The 10,601-nt window shown below is 38.0% G+C and overlaps 1 protein-coding gene across 1 annotated transcript; it reads right to left on the reverse strand.

Annotated features, from left to right (window-relative positions):
• Positions 1–5,397: 5,397 nt before the first annotated feature.
• Positions 5,398–7,481, reverse strand: LOC142353960 (uncharacterized). The gene has a single exon (XM_075406193.1). The coding sequence runs from the start codon at positions 7,130–7,132 to the stop codon at positions 5,768–5,770; it is 1,365 nt and encodes a 454-aa protein (XP_075262308.1). The 5' UTR covers positions 7,133–7,481; the 3' UTR covers positions 5,398–5,767.
• Between the last annotated feature and the right edge of the window lie 3,120 nt (positions 7,482–10,601).

Consider the following 10,601-nt stretch of genomic DNA (forward strand, 5'->3'; position numbering starts at 1 on the left):
GTTACCTTGTCACATTGGATATTTTATCCTGACACCGTTAAAAAAAAACGGTGCTAGACTAAATATTATTTTCGGAACTCAAAAGAGGTACAGGTCTTCTAAATACTCTTACGGTGGCATGACGGCATAGCCACTGCCAAAAAAGCCAATGTGCAAAAAACCAAATGAAATTATACCTAATTTATTTGTTTTGATCTTTCCGTTTGATAATCGGACTACAAATTAGCACTCCGTATTACAAACTTGTTTTCTCGCTATTATGCTAAAAGTTTAATCACATGTCAGGTTGTCATAGTTCCATATCAAGTAGCACGGGCCGCTGAGGCATGGCCATAGCCCGCAAGGCACGGCCAAATGCACTAGCTAAAAATTATATTTTAGGTACTTTGTCACATTGCGTATTTTATCCTGACACCGTTAAAAATAATGGTGCTAGCCTAAATATTATTTCTGGAAATCAAAAGAGGTACAGGGCTTCTAAATACTCTTACGGTAGCACGACGACATAGCCAGTGCCAAAAAAGCCAATGTGCAAAAAACCCAATGAAATTATGCCTAATTTATTTATTTTGATCTTTCCGTTTGATAATCGGACTACAAATTAGCACTCCGTATTAGAAGCTTGATTTCTCGCAATTAAGCTAATAGTTTAATCACATGTTCAGTTGTTAGAGTTCCATATCAAGTACCACGGGCCGCTGAGGCACGGCAATGGCCTGCGCGGCGTGGCCAAATGCACTCGCTAAAATACAAAATAATCGTTCTGGTAGTTTCAACATTAGAATAAAACATTGGGTATATTTTAGGTACCTTGTCACATTGGTTATTTTATCCTGACACCGTTAAAAATAACGGTGCTAGCCTAAATAATTCCGGAACTCAAAAGAGGTACAGGGCTTCTAAAAACTCTCACGGTGGCATGACGACATAACCAATGCCAAAAAAGCCAATGTGCAAAAAACCCAATGAAATTATACCTAATTTATTTGTTTTGATCTTTCCGTTTAATAATCGGACTACAAATTAGCACTCCGTATTACAAGCTTGATTTCTCGCAATTAGGCTGATAGTTTAATCACAAGTTCAGTTGTTATAGTTCCATATCAAGTCCCACGGGCCGCTGAGGCACGGTAATGGTCTTCGCGGCATGGCCAAATGCACTCGCTAAATATACAAAATAATCGTTCTGGTAGTTTCAACATTAGAATAAAATGATGGGTATATTTTAGGTACCTTGTCACATTGGGTATTTTATCCTGACACCGTTAAAAATAACGGTGCTAGCCTAAATATTATTTCCGGAACTCAAAAGAGGTACAGGGCTTCTAAATACTCTTACGGCGGCATGACGACATAGCCAATGCCAAAAAAGCCAATGTGCAAAAAACCCAATGAAATTATGCCTAATTTATTTATTTTGATCTTTCCGTTTGATAATCGGACTACAAATTAGCACTCCGTATTACAAGCTTGATTTCTCGCAATTAAGCTAATAGTTTAATCACATGTTCAGTTGTTAGAGCTCCATATCAAGTCCCACGGGCCGCTGAGGCACGGCAATGGTCTTCGCGGCATGGCCAAATGCACTCGCTAAATATACAAAATAATAGTTCTGGTAGTTTCAACATTAGGATAAAATATTGGGTATATTTTAGTTACCATGTCACATTGGATATTTTATCTTGACATCGTTAAAATTAACGGTGCTAGACTAAATATTATTTTCGGAATTCAAAAGAGGTACAGGTCTTCTAAATACTCTTACGGTGGCATGACGACATAGCCAATGCCAAAAAAGCCAATGTGCAAAAAACCCAATGAAATTATACCTAATTTATGTTTTGATCTTTCCGTTTAATAACCGGACTACAAATTAGCACTCCGTATTACAAGCTTGATTTCTCGCAATTAAGCTAATAGTTTAATCACAAGTTCAGTTGTTATAGTTCCATATCAAGTCCCACGGGCCGCTGAGGCACGGCAATGGTCTTCGCGGCATGGCCAAATGCACTCGTTAAATATACAAAATAATAGTTCTGGTAGTTTCAACATTAGGATAAAATATTGGGTATATTTTAGTTACCTTGTCACATTGGATATTTTATCCTGACACCGTTAAAAAAAACGGTGCTAGACTAAATATTATTTTCGGAACTCAAAAGAGGTACAGGTCTTCTAAATACTCTTACGGTGGCATGACGGCATAGCCAATGCCAAAAAAGCCAATGTGCAAAAAACCAAATGAAATTATACCTAATTTATTTGTTTTGATCTTTCCGTTTGATAATCGGACTACAAATTAGCACTCCGTATTACAAGCTTGATTTCTCGCAATTAAGATAATAGTTTAATCACATGCTCAGTTATTATAGTTCCATATCAAGTCCCACGGGCCGCTGAGGCACGGCAATGGTCTTCGCGGCAAGGCCAAATGCACTCGCTAAATATACAAAATAATAGTTCTGGTAGTTTCAACATTAGGATAAAATATTGGGTATATTTCAGTTACCTTGTCACATTGGATATTTTATCCGGGCACCGTTAAAAATAACGGTGCTAGACTAAATATTATTTTCGGAACTCAAAAGAGGTACAGGTCTTCTGAATACTCTCACGGTGGCATGACGACATACCCAACGCAAAAAAACCAATGTGCAAAAACCCAAAGAAATTATACCTAATTTATTTATTCTGATCTTGCCGTTTAATAATCCGATTAAAACTAGAACTTCGTCTAACGAGCTTGTTTTCTCCCAATTAAGCTAATCCCATGATCGGTTGTGATAGTTGCATATCAAGTCACACGAGCCGCTGAGGCACGCCCATGGCCTGCGAGCCATGGCAAAATGCAATAGCTAAATACTATGATAAATAGATGTTCTGGTAGTTTCAGCATTAGGATAAAAAAAATGGGTATATTTCAGAGTTGTTGTCACATCGAGCATTTTGTCCAGACAATAAAAAATAACGGTACTAGCGTTAATTTTAAATCGGGACATAATAAGAGGTACAGGGCATATAAATACTCTTACGGTTGCATGACAAAATACCCCAGGCCAAAATACCCAATGCAATTATACCCAATTTATTTCCTTTGATCTTTTCGTTCAAAAATCTGATTAAAATTAGCACTCCGCATTACAGGCTTGTTTTCTCACAATTAAGCTAAAAGTTAAATCACATGTTCGATTGTAATAGTTCCATATCAAGTCTCACGGTCCGCTGAGGCATGGCCATGGCCTGTGAGGCATGGCCAATGCACTAGCTAAATATTATGCTAAATAGTTGATCTGGTAGTTTCAACATTAGGATAAAATAATGATTATATTTTTATTATTTTGTTGTCACATTGGGTATTTTGTCCAGACACCGTAAAAATAACGGTTCTAGCGTAAATTTTAATTCTGGAAGTAAAAAGAGTTACAGGGCATCTAAATAATCTTACAGTTGCATGACAAAATACCCAATACCAAAAACCCAAAGTGCTAAAATCTCAAAGAGATTATATAGAATTTATTTCCTTTGATCTTTTCGTTCAATAATTCGATTAAAAATTAGCACTCCGTATTATAACCTTGTTTTCTCGCAATCAAGCTAAAAGTTAAACTCCGTGTTTGATTGTGATAGTTGCATACCAAATCACATGGGCGGCTGAGGCAAGGCCATGGCCTGAGAGGCATGGCCAAATGCACTAGCTAAATGCTATGGTAAATAATTGTTCTGGTAGTTTCAACACTAGGATAACATATTGGGTATATTTTAGGTATTTTGTGTTCACATTGAGTATTTTGTACAGACACTGTAAAAAATAACCTACTAGCGTAAACTTTAAACCGGAACCTAAAAAGAGGTACAGTGCATATAAAATCTCTTGCTGTTGCATGACAAAATACTCCAGGCCATTATACCAAATTTATTTCCTTTGATCCTTTCGATCAATAATCCGAATACAAATTAGCACTCCGCAATACAAGCGTGTTTTCTCGCAATTAAGCTAATAGTTTAATCCCATGCTTGGTTGTGATAGTTTCAAATCAAGTCCCACGGGCCGCTGACGCACGGCAATGGCCTGCGAGACATGGCCAAAAGCACTGGCTTAATATTATGCTAAATAGTCGTTCTGGTAGTTTAAACATTCGGAGAAAACATTGGGTATGTTTTAGGTGCTTTTTCACATTAGGTATTTTTTCCAGACACAGTAAAAAATAACGGTGTAAGCGTAAATTTTAGTTCAGGAAGTAAAAAATGGTACAGGGCATCTAAATACTACTACGGTTGCATGACAAAATACCCAAAGCCAAAATACCCGATGTACCAAAATACCCACAGCCATTATACCAAAATTATTTGCTTTGATCTTTTCGTTCAATAATGCGATCACAAATTAGCACTCCGTATTACAAGCTTGTTTTCTCGCAATGAAGCTTATAGTTTAATCCCATGTTCGGTTGTAATAGCTTCATATCAAGTCCCACGGGCCGCTGAGTCACGGCCATGGCCTGCGAGGCATGGCCAAATGCACTAACTTAAAATTATGCTAAATATTCGTTCTGGTAGTTTCCACATTACTATAAAATATTGGGTTTATTTTAGTATTTAGTCACATTGGGTATTTTATCCAGCCACCGCAAAAAAATAACAATGCCAGCGTAAATTTTAAGGGAAATAAAAAGGTACAGGGCATCTAAATACTCTTACGGTTGCATGACAAAACATCCAATGCCAAAATACCCAATGCTATTATAACCAATTTATTTCCTTTGATCTTTTCGGTCTTCAATCCGATTACAAATTAGCACTCCATATTACATGCTTGGTTTATTGCAATTAAGCTAATATTTTAATCCCATGTTGAGTTGTGATAGCTTTAGATCAAGTCCCACGGTGCGCCGAGGAGGCATGGCCCGCAAGTCATGGCGAAATGCACTAGCTAACTATTATGCTAAATAATCGTTTGGGTAGTTTCAACATTAGGATAAAATATTGGGTATATTTTAGGTATTTTGTCACATTGTTTATTTTGTCCTGACACCACTCTTACTCATCCCTTAAAAATTACTGCTATTATTACTAATCTAGTATTAAGATAATTATCTGCATTATTCAAACTGCATTTTGGGGACCGATTCCAAATTCTAATTATATTAACATGGCCGTACAGACTGTCAATTTTTGTTAAAATAAACTTGTCCATTTTATTTATTTTTGTCAATTTATTTTGTCAAATAGCGAACCCAATCGTGAGAATCACTCACTACAGGTGGTCATATTGGCGAAGAACAGGTGGATATATACACAATCATATTACCGCAACCAGTGAAGAAATGCAGTGACGACAAACTTAATTCGCAGTCTTAAGTTGATTGGAATTAAATAATACCCTCTGAAAAAAAGACATTATCATCACAATATATTTTTCATGCTAATACAAATAAATCCAAGCATTTCTGTCACCATGACAAATAATAAAGAAAACGAATCCAAATTTCTTAAATATATTTAACCTTCTTTCCAGTTACTAATTGCGCATTACTGTACAACATATAAGAGTCCTAATTCAATTCTACTATTTAGGGTATTATTCGCAATATAACACCATAATCCAGCAAGCTGACGATTGTTCTTCTCGCTGTCCTCAAATCGCTATTTTGTACAATTATATTACTGTTGTTCACATTCGACAAAATTGAACAGGTCCTTGTGAAATGGCAATGATTCCCCGTCACGTCTCAATTCGAATCTAACGTATAATATAGCACCGTGTAAATCATAGTGAAAACATAGGGACCGGCTGGGACTCGAAACCGCTTCGTATCGTTGTCTGGTCGCCACTTTGTGTGTCGCTAGAGCCATCTGTCCATACCGACAGAAGGTACTCAAATAGCACTACAATACTGGCAGTCTGTTCGGACCTCCCTGCTTTTAGTTTTTCCAAACTCGTTTTTGCAAAACCGATATTTGCAGTTGCTAACGAATTGATAAACTGGGCGCAATTTGACTTTGTTTCTTCGTCCAAACTGTTCCAAGACAAGAGGACACCCTGAACAGACCCCCATAGTCTTTCGAAATCCGGGGCTGCCATTTTTGGTCTCATGTTGCCTATAATGTAGTTCAACACATTAAGACAGTCATTGTTGTTCGTATTTTTCGTCGGCATTTCTGGCCTTGCAGCTTCGCTCGTTGGAACGGAACTGTAGACCTGGCCATTTGTCTGCCCATTGGAATTCGACATTTGAGACGTTGATTGACTGGAGGGTCCACCAATACTTGTCGTGTTCAAGTTTGTCACATTACTCTGATCACCATTATTATGCATTTGGGTTTCTACAGTTCGCCTCTCATAGATTGAAAAACAAGGCTGACTAATACTTTGATGCATGACTCCATTTGATGCCTGATTCCCGTTCAAATGGCCGTTGGGAGTGAGATAATTGCTCATTGAAGGCGGTGGAGTGCACCCGTTGTTGAGACCATTATTATACGATGACATACTTCGCTCGCCTGCTGATGGTGGCCGTGGTGGGGTTGAAAACTGGCCACCGGTTGAAGCAACATTCACATTCGGGGACATAAAACCAGTACTGGAACTTGTAGGTCCATATGATGTGGCAATTCCCGTAGTTGACGGCGGTGGCGGTGGTTGTGCCATATTTGTTGGGTTCATGAAATTCGGGGGCATTGGCGAAACCCCAGGCGACTGGTATAAATGTTGGGTACTTCCTCCATTCTGAGTCGGATAGTTTCCGTATGGTGATAGACCCTGTGATGATGGGGTGACTCCTGGGGGTGGTTGTATTGCAGTCTGTGAGTACTTTGTGGGGTCAAAGATAGAAAATGATGACGATGAGAGATTTGCTTTGGGCTTTGTGTTGGGTGTTTGGCGTCTGAAGGGATTGACAGGAGCTGCAACTGGGGAGGCGTCATTCCCGACTCCAGATGTGTTCAGACTCCCATTGCTTCCGTTCTGGAATCCGTCCGAAGATTGTCGACTGTGGCCGAGTGCTAGAAGGTCCGGGGGATCATTCCAACCCCTCGTTGACGGGCTAGAATAGTTGTTGTTGTGATTGTTAGCACCTGCTGGAGGCACACCGCCAGTAACTGAAGTTGATCGCCCATAAAACCAACTGGACATACTATAACTTACTAACTGAAACAGTAGCAATATCGTGAGATAATACACCACTCTACAATCGCGCTGATATAAACCGAGAACTTTACATCAAAACTTGGCGCTTAAAGTAAGAACGCAAAGAGAATCAAAGTTGAACTAACTGATTGATCTATGAAGAAGCAGAAATATTTTGCTCTAATTGTCTGGCCATGCTAGTTTTCGTCATCAAAGGACTCGCAAAATGGTTTTACTTAATCGGCTGTGCATTCAAGTATAGCTATCACTACACTATTTTCTGTGCTATGTTTAGCGTCTTCATGTGATTTAAACTAGTAACTCTGCTCAGAGAATACTTTTGTCTAGTGAATCTTGCAACATCTAGTCATGTATGAACATCAGTTCTCGAGACTAAAATTTTGTTTAAACTAAGAACATTCCAAACTAAACAGTGTTTCAGGGTAAACAAAGTTTAATATACATCAGGTCAAAGATCAATCTTGAGCGACTTATTTTAGCGTCGAATTTCTCGAATAAAGACCTCTGAAACTCAAAGAAAGAGTCGTGATAAAAACCATTTAATTCGCTGAATGAATGAAAGTGAGAGAAAAAGAATGCTGAGATTCAGTCTCAAATAAATTTGTCTCAAATCTAAAGGGACTTTTACACAGAAAATATAAAATCAACATTAGGGGTCGTCAAACAGCCATTAAATTGCCCATATCGACCTTGACCTCTATGGCCTACCCGAAGCATTCGGGAAATAGGGTACAGAGGAAAAGGGGTCGAGGGGGTGGGGTGATAGAGAGGGGTACTCGGGGGTTAGTTGAGTTGAAGTCACTCCACATAGAGTTTAAAGGTCTGTCGATATAACGATGAAGTTAAAAGGAAAGTCGGAAGATGATAGCCACTAAATTCTTTCTTGTGAACGAAACTTGAAACCAACAAAACAAAAGTTTACCCGAAAGGCATAATTAATAATCTTTTGGCAGAATGCTTTGATCTGATCTGTGCTCACCAGATAAGAACTTCATGATTTGTCAATTAAACCATCAAATTTCGTTCTTCATAATCAGATGTTCAGAACTTCAATCTTTCGCTCAAATATTCAGCCCAATATTTTGAAGTCCTAATCAGTAGGTTTGTTTAAATTCTTAATGTACAGTTCATTGTATAAATATTAATTATTTATTATTTTTGATTCAGCTTAATTGCAGCGTTTCTTAGCTGTCCTTTCTAATTATTCCCCACATTTCAGACCGTTTTTTTTTTCAGCATTTGTTCAGTTCAAGGTGTAAACAAGAGTGTCATCCGAATTAGCCTATCAGCCCAAGAACACGTCTTGGTCTGAATTGCATTGAACTGCAATCGGTTATTCGTGAAAGGAAAACGCACTACCAGACTGCAATCAAGATATCACAATTTGTTTCGATATCTTCAAACGCCCGATGTTAAAACTATGACCTCAGTCGGAAGACAAAGTTCTGAAAACAAATTTAAACAATTTCCCCCTACGATTTTTGTAACCATACACCAGCACGCAATAAAAACTACACTCACAATGATTATTATGATGATAATTTCTGATTACTCTACACAGCACAGGAAAAATAATTTAGAGAGAGCACGGTTGATGAACTATTGTAATGATAATAATGAAACACTCACGGCTAACTTAACTCAAATAAGGGGAAAAGTACTTTCCATTTTAATTGCAGCTAAATCTAATTCTAAGGACAAACAATAATATTTATGATCGCAATTAACAACATGGTGGCATAGAACTATAGGATGTGGTTAAGCTTTTATAACAATTCAATAGACATCTTTGACATACTTTGAATAATGCAAATAAAAAGCAGGTGCAACAGCAAAACTTTGCTCAAACTTCACTCGATATAATCAACATTAAGTCTGCATTTACACAAAGGATTTCAGATGTCTGTGTATTAAAAATCAGCCGTCTTTAGACAAAATCAGTCAAATGACGCCATGGTTGAGCCCTTCTGTTTGATAAAATGTCATTGAAATTAACAACCTTTATTATATAACCTCCACAGAGCACTGTCAAGCCTCAAAACATTTTTTAAAAATGTGACAGGTAGTTGAATATGACGGTTAAATCAAAACAATTCAATCAACGAACTATATAAAGCTCTATATCCTCGGAGGCGAAAATGCCAAATTGAAAAGTTCGGTCGTCTTCATTGACCAAAATTTGACATAAGCAAAACAGAATCTGGAAATTGGCAATTGGAATCAAGTGATCGGAAGAGACTTCCAGTTGGTACAGTCCAACATCTCGACATTAAGTCATCTAGGGTATTGCTGTCAGCTACTTAATGATATCAAAAGTTCAGAATTGTCTGTCCAAAAAGCGAAGCAATAGGGGCTTTCGCGCTGTGCCAAAACAGCGAAAAACATCTATTCATTCGATTGATAAATTGAGAAAACTATTTTCGTAACAATTCCAGCCTTACAACTGCAAAAATTGAACTCAAAAGTAATAAAAAGTGTTGCTGACATACTATTGAATACCTCTTTTTGACCTCCTAACAATAGGTTCACATAAATGGATACTTCCCACCTTCAATATTCGTCTTTCATTCGATCTAAACTCTCATGGTCACAATCTTAATTCAGTACCTTGTCGAGACGAGAAATTATGTTTATTTAGTTGAAATCCTGTACACTTTAAAGCGTTTTAGCCATACAAATCACTGTTATCATTTGAGCAATTGAATTTGCCTTAGCGGAGCAATTTGCCAAAACGCTTATCAGTAATCATTAATCAATTGTACCGTCACCTGTTCACTGTAAAAGCTTAAATTTCCGTAAACCTCCAACACTCTCATTAGCGATGCAAAAAACAGAGATTTTCCAACTGAAATTTAAATTCGAAGCAGAGAATTACGGGGTTAAACATTTCTACCCCGATTTTAAAAAAATGCGCTCAGAGACGCTCAAAGTGGAATTTTAATCAAATTTCACAGGGAAATTCTCCTGGCAGAACGCTAAATCAAAGAAGAATTCGTGCTGCCATTCCCCTCTCTGAATACCGCATTGCAAAATATCTCTGTGAAAACTATCTGGACAGAGTCACTGCCACACCTTACGAGCTGTGGACAATCGAAACAAAATTCTGTCAACTCAGTTTTACAAAGATGACCAAAAGCTACCTAACAATTGAAACACATTCAAACAAACGCACTATGAGCTTCAGCTGGCGAAGCGGGACTTAGCAGAGCTAATCAAGTCTTAGACATTGCTAACTCCTGAAGACACAAAACGAACTTCATTTGAGAGGGCGACGCGTGTGGCACCAATAACATTGGCAGCATGAGCAGGTTTGCTTGGCCTCGGACTTAGTAACGGCTCAACACTGTCATATGCCTGGACTTCAATATTGGGATCGTGCTCAGCAAAAAAAAACAATTTGAACAAACAAGTTCTCCACGTAAACGGAATGCAGGAGCGGTGGTCACAAGTTCAG

This window comes from Convolutriloba macropyga, chromosome 15 (genome assembly GCF_964194025.1).
Source record: "Convolutriloba macropyga chromosome 15, txConMacr16.3, whole genome shotgun sequence".
Taxonomy (NCBI): domain Eukaryota; kingdom Metazoa; phylum Xenacoelomorpha; order Acoela; family Convolutidae; genus Convolutriloba; species Convolutriloba macropyga.